Source organism: Nilaparvata lugens, chromosome 1 (assembly GCF_014356525.2).
Source record: "Nilaparvata lugens isolate BPH chromosome 1, ASM1435652v1, whole genome shotgun sequence".
In the NCBI taxonomy this organism is placed as follows: Eukaryota; Metazoa; Arthropoda; class Insecta; order Hemiptera; family Delphacidae; genus Nilaparvata; species Nilaparvata lugens.
The window spans coordinates 57,911,834-57,931,581 of record NC_052504.1 but is presented as its reverse complement, the minus strand read 5'-3'; the positions used below and the strand labels follow the sequence as shown (position 1 = coordinate 57,931,581).

Sequence of the window (19,748 nt, the reverse complement as noted above, 5' to 3'; positions counted from 1 at the left end):
ATTATCAAAGTATTTCATAAATTACAATACTTCGACTGATTAATAATGTTAATGATTATGTATTTATTATATTAAGAAATGAATGATCTCTTCTGATAATGAAGACATTAACGATAAGTCGATACCTGATTCCTATCCTTGCCATCACCCTTGCATCATTGTTCAACATTCTATTTGCTATCCTTGTCTGTCATCAGACGATAGCAGATAGCTCTATCCTTTTCCAATTTTGCACCGTTGTTAAATCGTTTGTAGGCTATGAAGAAGTATAATGTACTACCAGAATACTCTATCTCGATTAAGAAAATGTATTATTAATTCATGAAATGTTTGAATAGAGGAAAGTTCTCTTGATGAATGTATTCTAATACCTATATTTGAGATTATGATTGATAGTTAGTTTCTAACAAGATTCAACAATTATATCCGGTTGCACAAAAGTATGTTGAATTTTAAGTGTAATTAAATGCTTCGCAAACCAATCAGAGAAGCCTTCTTCTCAAAAAGTTCTTTTATAATTTGATTGTATGGTATGAGATGTTGTGGTATTTCTCCTTAATTGAAAGAATAAGACTTTGATATCGTCAATACCACTTTTATTTATTCGAAAATTAATTTATAATTCAGTACCTGGTTTCATGGTAAAACCTACCACATCTTCAGCTGAACTAATAAGTTTGTTGTTGTTGGAGGAACAGGAAATTCAATTTTAGTTCTTTTATGATTGGTTCTCGCGGGTTTAGGCAATACCTACTATTACTATTATTATTATGAAGTACTGTATTAGTAGGTATTGGTTTAGGCCCGCCGCAAAGTAGACCCACGTTAATCCACGAAAAGCAACCCACGCCATGGGATGTTTTGTAAACCATTGCTATAGAATTATTCATAATCAATCAGCTGACAAGTGGATTATTCATTGCATGTATTACACAGATGTCTGGAAAAGCCTAGCAATGGTTTAGAAAACATCCCACGGCGTGGCTTGCTTTTAGTGGATTAACGTGGGTCTACTTTGCGGCGGGCCTAAACACTATCTCCGTAAACAAATCCATAATGCATTCTGGTGACGTCAGCACAGGTAGGGCTCCTACACCAATACAAATTAGTTGATTTCAGCTGATCTATATCAGCTAGTGGTTTTATTTGTGTAGGAGCCCTACCTGTTCTGACGTTACCATCATCCACCTGTCATGCAATATGGCTTTGAGGTAGTGGCCTAAATCATGATTGAAATTTGAAATTTGGCTTTTTAAATTTAACAGTGCAACCTGGCCTTAGTATCACATCAGATATACCGGGATGACTTGAATCTCAGCTATCCACAATAGAAGGCGGTGAAAAAATAAGCTTGTCAACTGTGACCTCCTATCATTTAAAGTTACTTTATGATGTGCATCACACAATAGAGATGGTTATGTTAGTAGTCCTAACCACTGCTATCCTCAGTGCTTATTCAGCTCAGTGGTTTTATTGGCCCATATGGATAAAACCAGAGCAAATGCTCATGAGCAAGAGCATGGAGCATAAGGTTTTGCTCATGAGCAAAAGGTAGAAGCAAAAGCATCTGCTCATTTTTATATGAATAACCTTATACTCTTACCTTATGCTCCTGGACTCTGGAGCAAATGCTCACGTATTTTAAAGATTTTTCATCAGCTGATTCGCTTTTGTAGCCTTACTTTGTTTTTATAGCTCACGAAAAATATGCAAGTAGGTGGCACCGCTTGTGTTTGCGTCGTCTGCTCTGTTTTCTATTTACTAGTAGACCAGTAGACCTCGCGCAGTTATAAACCGCAGCCTCCTCTTATACTGTCCATCAGAGTAAACCCTGTCTGTATGTCGTGTCGGCAAGATATCGGTGTGAAAACATTAAACATTTAAACATCAAGAGAAATGCCAAACCGTCGACTTGAATCTTAGACCTTACTTCGCTCGGTCAATAATAACTGTAATACGAAGAACAGAAAAATTGAAATCTTAAACTGAAAACTCAAACTATAGAAATTACAATGGAAGAGTTGTTATCAATAATAATTATTATTAATGAGTCTCAAGTGAGTTGGGTCATCCATCCAGGTGAACACATAATCCATTCAGGAACATTATTATTCCTGCAATGTACATCTTCCATATGTTTTAAAATTACTTCATAGATTTATTTTTCTAGTTATCTAGTACATTATCTATAGCCTACGCTAATCACATTTTCTATTTACACACAAACTCAATCCATCTCTTCAAATATATAAACTTATGTGCACTTGACACTGGGTACATATAAACTTGACCCATCCCATTCTCTATTTACACACAAACTCAATCCATATCTTTAAATATGTGTGTGCACTTGACACTGAGCAATGAAAATTGACTGCTTCAAATACTCTATTTACAGTTTAATATTCATCCCATTTTCACTTCACATTAGAATTACATCGAAATCAAACCATTCATTCTATTTACATTCTCTCACTTCAAGGGTTCAATGTGAGAAGCCTTTGTTCTTCTTCTACTCTCAGCTGCAACAGTTTCATTCCCTTGATGCGCGTCAGACGGTCTAGGTTGAATCCTGGATCAATAAGAATGTCGGGCTTTTTTTGCCCGAGAAATGGCAACATAAGTGCAGCCAGGTGCTAGCTCCCTCTCACCAATATCCACCACCACCTTTCCCAAAGTTAGACCTTGCGATTTGTGAATTGTTGTGGCCCAGGCAAGAATTAAAGGAAACTGAGTCCTGGAGCATGATGTTCCAGAAGACTTCCATGATCTCGTTACCGCTGCTACAGGGACACTGTTGTTTATTTTGGGTCCTGTACAGTTGTCGAATTGAACGAGGATAACCAAAGGTCTGTCATTGGGTGGAGACTGTCCTGGTTGATAGAGAATATCGGTCACTGTGCCAAGAGCACCATTCAAGAGGCCTTTTTTAACCCACAATTTTTTTTTCAACATAACTCTACTTCCCATGCATAGATATAAACACTTTTCAAGACCCTGTGCTACATCATAATCAGCCTTTGCGGCTTCCTCATTGTTATGATCAGCAGGTATTTTGGCAGTTGGTTGATTCAAAGACTCTAACTTCAGCAAATTGTAGCTTGCAACCATACTATTCTGCGGGTAGAGTCGTAGATGGCCATCAAACGTAGCGGCATCTTCATGAAAAACAATAATTTTCTCTCTGTTCATCAGTAGTTTCCAATCCTCTACAGTGCTTTCACCAGTACTTAGTCTGTCTAATAGCTCTCTGAAAAGATGTTGATCTTCTCCCTGTTGTCTATAAGATGTAGTAAGAATTAAACAGCAACTGATAGATCTGTGAAGAATTTGGCCTTGATCTTGTAATGAACCTTTAAAACTGGTGCCATAGAAAGGTCGGTCCAAGACTGGTGGGAGCTGTTTGATGTCTCCTAAAAGGTAAAGGAACATTCCACCAAAGGGTCTATCAGCATGTCTTGGTTTTGCCTCTCTACATCGGAGGTCTATCTTTTTAAGCAGGGAGCAACCAAGCATTCTCATCTCATCTATGATAATGAAATGACAATCTCTCATATCTGTCTGAAATTTTTGAACCTGCTCTGCTCCAAGCTGAGTTTTTCCAATGCTTATTGAGAGACCTGAATGAATAGTGGACCCACCTACATTAACTGCTGCTGCTCCTGTTGGTGCTAAGAGACGAAAACTTTCTGTGCCCAACTCTGCAGAGAGCTTAGCATATATGGCTCTTATCACAGTGCTTTTACCACTGCCTGCTTTCCCTTGAACAATTGACATTGAATGCTCCAACTCTACTTCCTCACCTCTCACAACTTGGATTTGCTGTGTAAGAAGAATCAATATCTTCTGCTGCTCATAGGACAGTTCAAAACATAGGACAGTTTCCCATTCATTTTGATTAGTATTGTCACTCTGCTTACTCGCAGAAACAAATGCAGGGAAATTCATTGGATCAGCATAATTGAGAAAACTTCCTGACCAATCAAAATTAAAGTCGATATCCCTCATTCCGATTTCAATAGGTGGCATTAGCTCACCTTCAGGTCCAATACCAGCTACCAGCATCCATTCCTCAGAAGGGTCGTTGTTCCTGGGATAGATCTTCATATTCATCTTCTCCCAACTGAGGCAATTCAAGTGGTGCTGGGTTTTGAACCAAGTTGTTGTAATGTTCTTCCCAAGTGCTTGCTTCAAACTCTCTTGTCTTGCCATGGTACATTGACAAGTACCTGTTGTCTATAGAATGCTTCCTTGCTATCACTGTTGATGCGTCGCCTTTGAAAGATTCTTACAATTGCTGGTGTCATTCTTTTCACCCATCTCACTCCCTTTCTATGAAATTTCGAAAAAAATTCTTTCAAAGAGACCTGTTCTTGTTCATTTGGTCTTTGAGGGTAAGTATCAATTACTGCTTTGACCACTGGTTCGTGTCCACATTAATCTTGACAAAATTTCTTGAGCAATGGTACAGAGGCCAGCCCATAACAATATGAAATGTTTCCTGAGATGAATAGTCTCTTTCACTGCACATTTTTATGAAAAGTTTTTGAATCGCAGTCTTGGCACTATCATCATCTTTTCCTAATGCATTAGTCAACAGTTCTTCCATGCCTTTAGAACTGGGTTCACATTTGCTGACATTAGCAATATAATTCAAAACTGCATCCACACTGAGAACGCATTGAATGTCAGAATTGGCCCTCATTGCTCAGTGATGAATCTATTGTGCCTATTCACCAAAGGATCATTTCTTTTTGTGATTATTTCCCATTGACCACTGGCTTTGGTCACTTCTGTAATTTCTTGGAGCTTGAATGGGAACTTGAAGCGACACTCTTCCAATCCAGGTAATTTATGTTTACGAATACATTGAGGCCCATGACGGATGTGACGTTGACAGCAGTTGATGAGATTCCCATAGTCCTCTTCATGGTTCCCTATGTCAGAATAGTGTTGCTGACAAGGATGGACCATTGGCTGTGGAGCGCATTGATGTGGGGATTTGTTGTAGAAACAATATCATCAAAGTATTTTGCAATCCCTTGTAACGTATCTTCATCAGCATCATCCAGTCTTGTAACATCAGGAGCATTTCTCAGCCACAAGATGCCATGTATGTGTGGAGAACCTCTGTGTTGATATTCAGTTCGGTACCAAAAATCTACCATTTGGAACGTGGGAACCTAAATCTCCTTGATGAAATAATCAGCTCTTGAATGGAAAAAATAATCAACTACCATAGGATTTTCATTCAAAAGCTTACAACGTCTTTTAAAAGCTGTTTCTTTATTCAAATTAGAGTAGTCAGTCTCTGGGTCTAGAATCCTGTACAACTCAGGCCAGTAAATGTCAGCTGCTCTCAATATAACAAAAATGGTTGGTGGTCCTAATTGTTGAACCATATCCAATAACTCTCCACACCTAGCTTTCCAATATTATGCAGTAGAACCTCAAATTGTGGAGTTGAAACATATGATTCTATTTATCAATCCAGGTTCTTCCCTTAATTTGCATTTAAGTTTAGCTGCAGTGAGATTTACTAAGTCTGTGTTTCTTTGCAAACAGATTTTTCCATTTTTCAAAGCAGCCCAACGGCTACTGCTATACATAGCAAAGAATCTGAATCGTGGATTTTTCGCAAACCTTTCGTATTTGTACTTGAACAAGTGTCGGAAATAATCTAATGGTGTCACTTTGATTTGACGTAGAGACCTCAGATCAGCATCCCCTGTTGGCAAGCCATAGCAATGTAACCAATTGTGCTGAATTCATTCACTGGTTCAGCTGAAATAGTAGGCCAAGGAATAGGTAAGTCATCTTTCATTGTATTTTGAATTTGTTGTACCTTTTCAAGCGGAAAAGTTGAATTGGGTGCATCAGTGCTTACAACTATCTCACTCAAATCATCTGCATTCACTGATGAATGTACAACGAAATTTCCTTCATTTTCATCGATGAGAACACCCCTACCATCATTGTTGAAAATACTTCCATCTTCAGGCAAAGAACTCAGTTCATCAAAATCAATCACAACATCTCTGTAGAATTTATTATTCTCTTTCAAGAATAATAGAGCTTCATAAAGACGTTCTCTTTTGACTCTAAAATCCAAAAAAGAGTCAGCATTTTGTTTCCTTACAACTAAAATTGAACTTAAGAAGCTCACAGAGCTGGGAAGCTTCTTTGCTATCTGTGGAAAGCTTGCTGTGGAAAGTTTATAACCTGCCCAGAGTAGCCCAATTGTTGTCCTTTAATCTTATACACAGAAATAACAGGATGAACTCTTGCTATGAGCTGCTCCTCCACCATAGTGAGCCCTCTTAGCTGAGGTGGAACATCACCTGGATCCATATCATTTACGGCAGAAAAAGCATTTAATCCGTCATTAACTCTCCGGCAGCGATTGCACACTCCATCAAACGTTATTAAAAGTAGAAATTTTTCATTACACTGGTGACAAACACCCCATTCTATTCCCATTTGATATCTTTCAAACAGAGTATATCTTTCATCATTAAATTCAACATTTTCTTCAAGACGGTGCTCTCTGAACCGCGATGACCTTGAATGCATCAAGGCATGGGAGATTCTATCCTGTTCCTGACGATAAATCCTCTCAGAAGGAGTTTCTTGTTGTAGCCTTAACGAATTTGACTCTCCCATCTGCGACAGTCGCTGCGATCGCTCGGGTGAAATTTCTTGCTGCCGCCTAGAGGAAATTGCTTCTCTCACTTGGGACAATCGCTGAAAACGCTCAGGTGAGGTTTCATGCTGTAGCCTAGTCGAAGCTGCTTCTCTCATCTACGACAATCGCTGAGATCGCTCATGATCCGATTCCAAAGATCTCCTCTTTGCTGACTCTTTAGCTTGAGTAGCCGCACTCTACCTTTTTGGAGGCATTATTATTCAAAAAGTTAATAAAAAACAACAAGGACGGGAGAAAAGTTTTAATAAAATAGTTTCTATAATCTGAGAATAGTTAAATTATATAACTAAATATGTGAATTTTATAACTGTTTGTTATCACTATAACAATTCATCTTAAAAAACAGCAAGATTAATAATAATTATTGCAAACGAAAATCCCAACCTAGAACTAAAAAACATAAGAATGGAAATTAATAACTGGATAAGAAAAACTGAAAACTAATAACTGGATAAGAAAAACTGAAAACTAATAACTAGATACGAAAAACTGAAAACTAATAACTCACTGAACACAGAAACTGGAAAAAACTGTTATACCGAACTTAACTTACTAAACTTCTTGATATTGAAACTGAACAATCTCACTTCATAACACCTCATTAATGAGTGAAACAATGGGCCATATGAATAAAGTTGAGCATTTGCTTATACTTCTAAAATATGGAGAATTTGCTTCATTTTCTATGAATAAACGTGAGCAAAACCTTTTGCTCATGCTCATCAAAAAAATAGTTTGAGCATTTGCTCAAAAGTAAAAGCTTTTGCTCAAAATTGTATGAATAAACTAGAGCATTTGCTCAACTTTTGAAGCAAATGCTTCAAAAAAGGTGAGTCTAGTCTAGAGCAGCTTATCACCTTTTGCTCATAGTAAAATGGCTCAACTAATTCGTATGAGGAAGAGGAAACTATACCAGATACGATCACAACCAATAGTTGAGAACTATAAAACTTTTTTTAGATTCAACCATGATACATATCACCATTATCCCTACAAAAGAATAAATACAAAAGATAGAGCTACCTGTTATAAAGATAGCCATCACAAAATAGGAAATAGGTATTTAAGAAGATGAAAGTGTAGACGATTATAAGAAGGCTAATGATATTATAAGAATATGCTGAAGATTATTATAGAGATGACATTTTTTCACGCTATTATTTCAAAATTCTAAACTCAACTAACCTAAAACTCTATTCATAAATAGAAAACAGAGCAGACGACGCAAACACAAGCGGTGCACCCTATTTGCATATTTAGCGCTTCCGTGAGCTATAAAAACAAACTAAGGCTACAAAAGCGAATCAGCTGATGAAAAATCTCTAAAATACGTGAGCATTTGCTCCAGAGTTCAGGAGCATAAGGTAAGAGTAAAAGGTAAAGCTTATTCATATAAAAATGAGCAAATGCTTTTGCTTCTACCTTTTGCTCATGAGCAAAACCTTATGCTCCTTGCTCTTGCTCATGAGCATTTGCTCTGGTTTTATTCATATGGGCCATTGAATAGTATTGGGAAATTATCATTTTCAGAACAACATCTACGGTTGCTATGGTGACATTCACCATATAAAATTCAACAAATAAAATTTGTTGCAATTTTAATCATCAGATTAAAAAAAAAATGTTTTAAGGTCTTTGAACTATATATATAAAAATGTTATGTTGGTTTGTGTACGCTTCAAAAACTCCAAAAGTACTGCACCGATTGAGTTGAAATTTTAACATGATATAAAATCCGCATCAAGGATTGTTTTTGGTCTATCAAATTTATAATCCGACTCCAGGACTCTTTCCTACGGTCCTTCAAAGTTTACATGTAATCCTCATGGGAGAAGATTTGTGAGCTGGCCTCACACAGAAATAAAAATCAGCTGTTATAATCATCGCGTCATCCAACAGCCGTCGGTAGATCTGTTTTTCCATTTTCTTTCTTTCTACTGATTCACAAAATTTCAATTCTAATAATAATAAATTTTAACATGTTTAAAATTTCAACATGAGTATAATTTGTGGATTTAAGTGAAATTTTTAATATATTTTGTGATTGTGAGGGAAGATTTTGGTTTGTATTCATATTTTGAAATTAATTAATCTGATAAATCCAAAAATATTGTAGTACATACATTTTTTGGACTCAAAATAGTGTGTGAATTAAGTTATTATTTACATAAACTCTAGACCGTGTATTCCAAATTAAGGTTAAAAACAGTTTTGGGCGAATGCCTGTTGTTTTTACCTGCATTGAATCTATTGTCTATGAATAAATGAAATGAAATGATGCCGCGGTGCGAACGACGTCCAAACTTGGGTCGTAGAATTCGGAATGCTGTAAAATTAGAATATGCACGGGAAAATCAGCAGCAAGGAGATATACCATTCAATTTCCCAGCAAGGTGCATTCAACTATATCTAAAAATGCAAACTGCTGTACAACTAGCACATAGGAAGTCCATATTAAGATATAAGATACTGATTGATGGATAATTTTCATAAAAATATAGTGCATCAGATTAAGCAAAGACTAAGCACACCTGAGGAGGCGCGGCTTGGTGATACAAAGTGTTCATCTTATGGAGATTGCCTTATCACACTGTTACATGCCATGTCTGAATCAGTGAGTGTGAGTTCTTCCATTCAAACAAATAAGCAAGAAGCACCTGGATGCAAAATGCGACATCGCGCCTCCTCAGGTGTGCATCCAGCTAAAGTTTGTTATGAGATGCATTAACTGTTTGGCAGTACGAAGTTCGCCGGGCCAGCTAGTACCTTATACAAAATAATACAGTAATAGACTGGCTTCTCCACACATCTGTGTAATCACTTGTCAGCTGATTTATCTATATAATAAGAGAGAATAGGGTTGTGTTTGTTCGTGTCTTCGTTCGTTCGCATCAAAATATGTCAACTTGTGGATTGCATAACGGAAAAACGGGAATGATTAAGATAAGATCTCCAAATTTTGGACATAGATTCTAAAAATATCAATCTCGTGCACCTGGAAGCCCAAATTTCGATTTTCCTCCTAGATTTTTCAGAATTAATTAATTTCAATTTCATTAATGGTAGGTACATAAGATTTCATAACGAAATAAAAAATCACCAAATCATATGGTCGAAATTAAAAAAGGAACATCTGTTTCTATTATTGCTTTCTACTTTATACCACTTAACCTCAATAATATTGTTTTGATAATTGATAAATATTTTTAATAATAGCCTAATGATAATATTTTTATTATAGATATAATAATATTATTGTTTTGATAATTGATAAATATTTTCATTTCCAAAAACTCTGTATAATAATATGGTCAATGTGAATCAGCTGCATCAAAGAAATTATCTCAAAAACATCTGTTTAGAAAAAACATAGTTTTAAAACTGCGTTTTCCTGATGCAATGAAATGCATACACGTGGTATGGATCATTAATTTTTCAGCTAGAACAGTTTTTTGAGACAAAGTGCTAAGTAAACGTCTATAGTTTCATCAATGCTGTATCGGTAATATGAAAACGCATGCAGTTAATAATAATATGTCTTTGAATAAAGGTGTTGATATTTACATAAATAAATTATTCTCTTCCATTTTTTATTAAATTAAAATTCCAAAATTATTCGAGCCCTGATAGAATGACTGACTCACTGTACAGTCAGTCGAAAATTTTGATATTGGAATGAGGGGTATTTTGGCAAGCTGAGCAAAAAAATTAGGTCATATGCACCTTTTCGTTATCTTCAAATGAAAAATGAGTTTTGTGGGTTGTAAAAACTCCCTCTGAAAGGGAAACTAATCAACTTATTCTATCTTTTAGTGAAATAACAATGATCATCCATCCATCTATTATCTTCTATACGATAATAAAGGAAAGAACTGGATTATACACGTATACAGGTGTAAAGTATCTTATAGGAAAATTATATTTGACGCATCATCACGTCTGAACTACTGGACTGATTAACTTGAAATTTTGTATATATAGATTCTTGCTTAACCGAGGATGGTTACAGACCTATTTTAAATTCTTCAAGATTTGATTACATAAAGTTTTCAGACTGTCAAGTTTTCAATTATTTGCCATGCTTCCAGTTGTTGTATGGAAGCAGCAGAACATTTCTCTTAAAAGGGAAATTAGAAGATAGGTATGATTGTGGATCCTTTTCGAATGATAAAAAAAACAGATTTTCCGTCGCACCCAAGTTTTTTCCGCCATTTTGAATCCAACTTCTTTTTTTTTAATTGAAATGTGGTCATATTCCGATACAGGATTTTCAGAGAAAAGGTATGGTGAAAACCAGACATCGATATCTTAAACTTTCAAAATTTATTCTCATTCATTTCCTTTATTATAGTAGAAGATGGATATATCATCCATCTATCATCTGCTATACTATAATAAAGGAAAGAACTGGCTTAAACGCGTATACACGTCGTGTAAAGGATAGGAAAATTATGTTTGACGCATCATCACGTCTGAACTCCTGGACTGATTTACTTGAAATGCTGCATATAGATTCTTAATTAACCGAGGATTCTTATAGGCCTATTTTCAATTCTTCTAGATTTCATTACGTCAAGTTTTTAAATAGACCCTTGCGAAGCACGGGTTACTTGCTAGTGATGAATAATTCTATAGTCTGATTCTTACTCTAATATTGGCGTATGAAGGAGGCTCCTTTTTCCTTTTATATTATCCTTGAGATGCAAAATTTCCATAAACCTTGTATATACGTCGACGCGCAATTTAAAAAGGAGCATACCTGTCAAATTTCTTGAAAATCTATTACCGCGTTTCGCCGTAAATGCGCAACATATAAACATTTAAACATTCAAACATTAAGAGAAATGCCAAACCGTCGACTTGAATCTTAGACCTCACTTCGCTCGGTCAATGAATAGAGTTTTAGGTTAGTTGAGTTTAGAATTTTTAAATAATAGCGTGATAAATGTCTTCTCTATAATAATCTTCAGCATATTCTTATAATATCAATAGCCTTCTTATAATCGTCTACACTCTCATCTTCTTAAATGCCTATTTCCTATTTTGTGATGGCTATCTTTATATCAGATGGCTATCTTTTGTATTTATTCTTTTGTAGGGATAATGGTGATATGTATCATGGTTGAATCTAAAAAGAGTTTTATAGTTCTCAACTATTGGTTGTGATCGTATCTGGTATAGTTTCCTCTTCCTCATACGAATTAATTGAGCCATTTTACTATGAGAAAAAGGTTAGCTGATGATCTCTAGACTAGACTCACCTTTTTTGAAGCATTTGCTTCAAAAGTTGAGCAAATGCTCTAGTTTATTCATACAATTTTGAGCAAGAGCTTTTACTTTTGAACAATGCTCAAACTATTTTTTTGATGAGTATAAGCAAAAGGTTTTGCTCACGTTTATTCATAGAAAATGAAGCAAATGCTCCATATTTTAGAAGGATAAGCAAATGCTTTATTCATATGGCCCATTATGTATTGGTTTGGCTTGCAGGTGCTGGTGGTGGAGTTGAACCGAGGCTGGAACAGCAGACTGGGCTTCAGTCTGCAGAGTGCAGGCAGCCACCACACGGCCATCAGCGCCATCTATCCGGACAGTGTCGCATCACGAGACGGCCGGCTCCGTCCGGGAGACCAGCTCATCATGGTAAGTTTTTCCACCTAAAGCTGGTGGCCATTTCAATTTCTCAGTACTGAATTGGAAGTTATTAGGATATAGTTTGATATCGTAGGTTATTAAAACCATTCCTGCCTTCCAATATGCAAAAAATAGTGTCCGAAATAGTAGGACTCAAGTGTTACTTTGTTAGATCTTCAGTTTTGAAGTAAAAAGTAAAAGTAAATTCGTACGGCTTTTGCTGGTGGGGAGTTTCTTGCGGGAAGGTTTTGAAATCCCACCTCGACTGAATATAATGTTTAAGTCGTCAATCGGCCTTACGACTGTCATACTTCAGCCGGGACCGACAATTTCGACTATTGTGAAATAGTGAAATATTACATTTAATTATATTACATTTAATTCATATTTCATTTAATTTCACGGATGACGAACAACTGTTATTTGAAATTATAAAATAAAATTTATTTCGACTATTGCTTGCTAATAACTTTAATTTGAAGAATATTTCAACTTTAATTTTGAAAAATAGTTTTAAAACTGCGTTTTCCTGATGCAATGAAATGCATACACGTGGTATGGATCATTAATTTTTCAGCTAGAACAGTTTTTTGAGACAAAGTGCTAAGTAAACGTCTATAGTTTCATCAATGCTGTATCGGTAATATGAAAACGCATGCAGTTAATAATAATATGTCTTTGAATAAAGGTGTTGATATTTACATAAATAAATTATTCTCTTCCATTTTTTATTAAATTAAAATTCCAAAATTATTCGAGCCCTGATAGAATGACTGACTCACTGTACAGTCAGTCGAAAATTTTGATATTGGAATGAGGGGTATTTTGGCAAGCTGAGCAAAAAAATTAGGACATATGCACCTTTTCGTTATCTTCAAATGAAAAATGAGTTTTGTGGGTTGTAAAAACTCCCTCTGAAAGGGAAACTAATCAACTTATTCTATCTTTTAGTGAAATAACAATGATCATCCATCCATCCATCTATTATCTTCTATACGATAGTAAAGGAAAGAACTGGATTATACACGTATACAGGTGTAAAGTATCTTATAGGAAAATTATATTTGACGCATCATCACGTCTGAACTACTGGACTGATTAACTTGAAATTTTGCATATATAGATTCTTGCTTAACCGAGGATGGTTATAGACCTATTTTAAATTCTTCAAGATTTGATTACATAAAGTTTTCAGACTGTCAAGTTTTCAATTATTTGCCATGCTTCCAGTTGTTGTATAGAAGCAGCAGAACATTTCTCTTAAAAGGGAAATTAGAAGATAGGTATGATTGGGGATCCTTTTCGAATGATAAAAAAAACAGATTTTCCGTCGCACCCAAGTTTTTTCCGCCATTTTGAATCCAACTTCTTTTTTTTAATTGAAATGTGGTCATATTCCGATACAGGATTTTCAGAGAAAAGGTATGGTGAAAACCAGACATCGATATCTCAAACTTTCAAAATTTATTCTCATTCATTTCCTTTATTATAGTATAGAAGATGGATATATATCATCCATCTATCTATCATCTTCTATACTATAATAAAGGAAAGAACTGGCTTAAACGCGTATACACGTCGTGTAAAGGATAGGAAAATTATGTTTGACGCATCATCACGTCTGAACTCCTGGACTGATTTACTTGAAATGCTGCATATAGATTCTTAATTAACCGAGGATTCTTATAGGCCTTTTTTCAATTCTTCTAGATTTCATTACGTCAAGTTTTTAAATAGACCCTTGCGAAGCACGGGTTACTTGCTAGTGATGAATAATTCTATAGTCTGATTCTTACTCTAATATTGGCGTATGAAGGAGGCTCCTTTTTCCTTTTATATTATCCTTGAGATGCAAAATTTCCATAAACCTAGTATATACGTCGACGCGCAATTTAAAAAGGAGCATACCTGTCAAATTTCTTGAAAATCTATTACCGCGTTTCGCCGTAAATACGCAACATATAAACATTTAAACATTCAAACATTAAGAGAAATGCCAAACCGTCGACTTGAATCTTAGACCTCACTTCGCTCGGTCAATGAATAGAGTTTTAGGTTAGTTGAGTTTAGAATTTTTAAATAATAGCGTGATAAATGTCTTCTCTATAATAATCTTCAGCATATTCTTATAATATCAATAGCCTTCTTATAATCGTCTACACTCTCATCTTCTTAAATGCCTATTTCCTATTTTGTGATGGCTATCTTTATATCAGATGGCTATCTTTTGTATTTATTCTTTTGTAGGGATAATGGATAATGGTGATATGTATCATGGTTGAATCTAAAAAGAGTTTTATAGTTCTCAACTATTGGTTGTGATCGTATCTGGTATAGTTTCCTCTTCCTCGAATTAATTGAGCCATTTTACTATGAGAAAAAGGTTAGCTGATGATCTCTAGACTAGACTCACCTTTTTTGAAGCATTTGCTTCAAAAGTTGAGCAAATGCTCTAGTTTATTCATACAATTTTGAGCAAGAGCTTTTACTTTTGAACAATGCTCAAACTATTTTTTGATGAGTATGAGCAAAAGGTTTTGCTCACGTTTATTCATAGAAAATGAAGCAAATGCTCCATATTTTAGAAGTATAAGCAAATGCTTTATTCATATGGCCCATTATGTATTGGTTTGGCTTGCAGGTGCTGGTGGTGGAGTTGAACCGAGGCTGGAACAGCAGACTGGGCTTCAGTCTGCAGAGTGCAGGCAGCCACCACACGGCCATCAGCGCCATCTATCCGGACAGTGTCGCATCACGAGACGGCCGGCTCCGTCCGGGAGACCAGCTCATCATGGTAAGTTTTTCCACCTAAAGCTGGTGGCCATTTCAATTTCTCAGTACTGAATTGGAAGTTATTAGGATCTAGTTTGATATCGTAGGTTATTAAAACCATTCCTGCCTTCCAATATGCAAAAAATAGTGTCCGAAATAGTAGGACTCAAGTGTTACTTTGTTAGATCTTCAATTTTGAAGTAAAAAGTAAAAGTAAATTCGTACGGCTTTTGCTGGTGGGGAGTTTCTTGCGGGAAGGTTTTGAAATCCCACCTTGACTGAATATAATGTTTAAGTCGTCAATCGGCCTTACGACTGTCATACTTCAGCCGGGACCGACAATTTCGACTATTGTGAAATAGTGAAATATTACATTTAATTATATTATATTATATTACATTTAATTCATATTTCATTTAATTTCACGGATGACGAACAACTGATATTTCTACAAAACTATATTTTTGTGTGTAATCACTCAGAAGGGATCACAATAAATAAATTCATAATCGAACTGTGTGAAAAAATTGTCACCATCAATGCACTAACTACGAAAAATCTACCACGTGTTTCACTATGAAAAATTACGAAAAATCTACCACGTGTTTCACTATGAAAAATTACGAAAAATCTACCATGTGCTTCACTACGAAAAATTACGAAAAATCTACCACGTGTTTCACTACGAAAAATACGAAAAATCTACCACGTGTTTCACTATGAAAAATTACGAAAAATCTACCACGTGCTTCACAACGAAAAATTACGAAAAATCTACCACGTGCTTCACTACGAAAAGTCTACCACGCACGTCCGAACTTGGCAAACTTCCCTCTGAAACTGACATGAGGGATGAGAATGCCACTCATACGAGAATGCAAAGAACGAGTTTCTTTTCTTTATTTAGCAACAAAAACAATATTGAGAGGAGCAACGTTAGCGCCGCACCCCTACTGCCCGGCCCAGCCATAATAATAGATGTCATCTATTTCTATGGGCCCAGCTCACCACTGTATTGTCAAAATGTAGCATACAAAATACTTAGTCTTTTGTATATAATATAGTTATATGTTATATAGTTATGCTATGAGCCTCACTCTGCATTTGTATCTTCAAAATATCCATATTATGCATTCTATACAACATCTAGTCACAATGGTTCTCTTAAAATCTAACAATATAATTTTATGAACTTAAAGCCACAAAAACAAGCTACTTTTCTATTGAACATAAAAACTATTCTATCAATCTGAACTATGAGTATTGAAGAATAAAATATAACTGAGAATCTCTCGTTTTTCAAATAGACGCATGGCTTGTGCGAGCTTGATGTGAGGGGACCGCGTAGCTCGTAGCGTAAAAGTGTAGCGCGTTGCTATTTCCCCCTCCCAGAGCGACATTTCCGATTTTTTGTAAGCAAGATTTATATAGTTGGATTGAGAAAGAATAGATCTTAAACTTTCATTCAAAGTTTTTTTCGATAAAATTGCTTACAAATAAGTAAATTGGGAAACAAAAATGAGTCTTGTTGAAAAAAGTTCATTTTTTTAGATGTTTTTGTTTATATCAGGATAACTATCATTTTTATCGTGAAAAAGCATAGACCCATTATTGTAGACCATTATATTAGCAACCTTTCTAAAAAAAATTCAACTCTATTCGATGATTGGTTACTGAGATATCGAGCTTCTAGTAAACATCGACATTTTAACTTAAAAAGGGGGTGGGGGGGGAAGCAAGAGGGGTTGGGTCGGGGACTTTTGTAGGGAACTTCTCTTATACTAATGTAACATTGGGCAAAGTTTCAGCTTTTCACTAATTAGTTCCGACAAATGCCTATTTTTTGCCTTCATTGACTGGGCTATAAGGCCTTTGGGACCAACGCTTTTTGCCAACACCAACTTTTGCTGCGACTAAAGGGTTCGACATAAAAGAGGGAGGGAGACTCTTGGTAGTGTCACCTGGTCATATGGGACATATATATGAATCATATATATATCTCATATTGATCAGGATTTTAGAGTTTCAATTTAGAAAAGTTTAATGAACAGTGTTTTTGTCTTTGAACAATTTGTGTCATCGACAGAAAGATTGTTTATTTCATTTGTTATCAAAATTATTGTAGCTTCTTTTTTGTTTTTGATAACAAACGTGCTCGCTTGTGCGACTGATAAAAATATGTATTTGAAATGGCTTCATGTTTGGCATTGACTGAGTTATATATTAATACCCAAAATTTTACTTTTGTGGTGTGTGAGCTCGTTCGATAGGACTGTGAGTAAAGTCCGGCTGTTCTGGTGATGGGGATAGATTTTGTTCTTGTTTTATAATACAGTTTTCCTGTCACAGTTCGGGCAGTTTAAAGAGAATTGTATTATTGAATAGGAAGGGATCTGAACCCACTTCATTAGATCAGTTTTTTTGATTTTTAATTAATAATTAACGTCGCGTTTCAACCAGTGGATGCCAAATTGGGAAGCCATTTTCATAAAGGTAGGTGACTACTGAGTCATTGTTTTAAATTTTTCATAACCACAACAAATGAATCTTCACTAGCAGCAAAGCGAGTAGCCCTTGAAATATTCATCTGTTTATTATTATTTCGTTATTTCTAATTATAATTCTAATTTTGTACAAATAATTTATTGTTTGTTTTAAATATCAAAAACCTGTACGATCTTTTCTTGTTTTTCATTTTCCCACCCTTACATATTCAGTGAAGGCACATTTTGCTTACATATTTGGTGGAGGCTTCTCCCGCCTTCCATATCGTGCTTACATATTTGGTGGAGGCTTCTCCCGCCTTCCATATCGTGCTTACATATTTGGTGGAGGCTTCTCCCGCCTTCCATATCGTGCTTACATATTTGGTGGAGGCTTCTCCCGCCTTCCATATCGTGCTTACATATTGGTGGAGGCTTCTCCCGCCTTCCATATCGTGCTTACATATTTGGTGGAGGCTCAATCGGGCCTTCCATATCGTGCTTACAGTAGGTAGAATCAGGTGTCAACAGGTGGTTGGACATTGTTGTTCAACACAAACGCCACTTCAATTAGAAATATATGCATTTTTAGTTTTCATTTAATTTCACGGATAACGAACAACTTTTATTTGAAATTATAAAATAAAATTTAGCAGAAAATGAGAATGTTTATAACAAATTATTGAAAGTTTATTATATTGTTTGGATGGAGGAAATAAACTATTTCTGTGATAAAAATAAATTGTTCATCTACTCAGTACTTAGAACTATTCTAGAAGTGAATCTATAAATGGTTTTCATTCAGTGTCAGAAACGTTCGAACGTGTCAAAAAGACCGACTATTGCTTGCTAATAACCTCGCAGGTAGAGACCCCAGACTTAGTGGCAAAAGCCCTCTCTTCCTAGGTTGACCAAAACACATAGTCCCAAAGTTCCGATTACCAATTATTGTGAAGGAGTTAACTATGATAATAATGAGTCCCATGTTCGTTTTATTTCATTGATTAAATTAAATACTATTCATTCCAGGTGAACGATGAAAGCGTTGAAGGCATGAGTACCACCGAGGTGATAGATCTTTTGAGAAAAATTCGAGGCAGCATTTGCATCACTGTTTGGAGAAAACCATCATCGGCAGTCACTTCTACACAAACATCTGACTAGAAATGACAATCAATTGACTATAAAAACCAGTCAATCAATTGAACAAAATAAAGAATCTATCAATAATTGACGATATACACTATCAACTGATTCAATCACTTGACTGAAACACATCAATTGATTACAATACTCGCCGTAATCCTGGCGTTAATTACAAGATATATATATATATATATATATATATATATATATATATATATATATATATATATATATATATATATATATATATATATATATATATATATATATATATATATATATATATATATATATATATATATATATATATATATATATATATATATATATATATATATATATATATATATATATATATATATATATATATATATATATATATATATATATATATATATATATATATATATATATATATATATATATATATATATATATATATATATATATATATATATATATATATATATATATATATATATATATATATATATATATATATATATATATATATATATATATATATATATATATATATATATATATATATATATATATATATATATATATATATATATATATATATATATATATATATATATATATATATATATATATATATATATATATATATATATATATATATATATATATATATATATATATATATATATATATATATATATATATATATATATATATATATATATATATATATATATATATATATATATATATATATATATATATATATATATATATATATATATATATATATATATATATATATATATATATATATATATATATATATATATATATATATATATATATATATATATATATATATATATATATATATATATATATATATATATATATATATATATATATATATATATATATATATATATATATATATATATATATATATATATATATATATATATATATATATATATATATATATATATATATATATATATATATATATATATATATATATA

General features: G+C 34.1%; 1 protein-coding gene across 1 annotated transcript in view; it reads left to right on the top strand.

The window, feature by feature from the left end:
- LOC111049444 overlaps positions 1-18,785 on the top strand; it is a 321,875-nt gene extending 303,090 nt beyond the window's left edge. The window contains exons 17-18 of the mRNA XM_039433074.1: positions 12,197-12,349; positions 18,625-18,785. Of these exons, the coding sequence (XP_039289008.1) occupies positions 12,197-12,349; positions 18,625-18,759 (288 nt within the window). The 3' untranslated portion in view covers positions 18,760-18,785. The remainder of the gene's footprint in view (positions 1-12,196; positions 12,350-18,624) is intronic.
- The last annotated feature ends 963 nt before the right edge of the window (positions 18,786-19,748 follow it).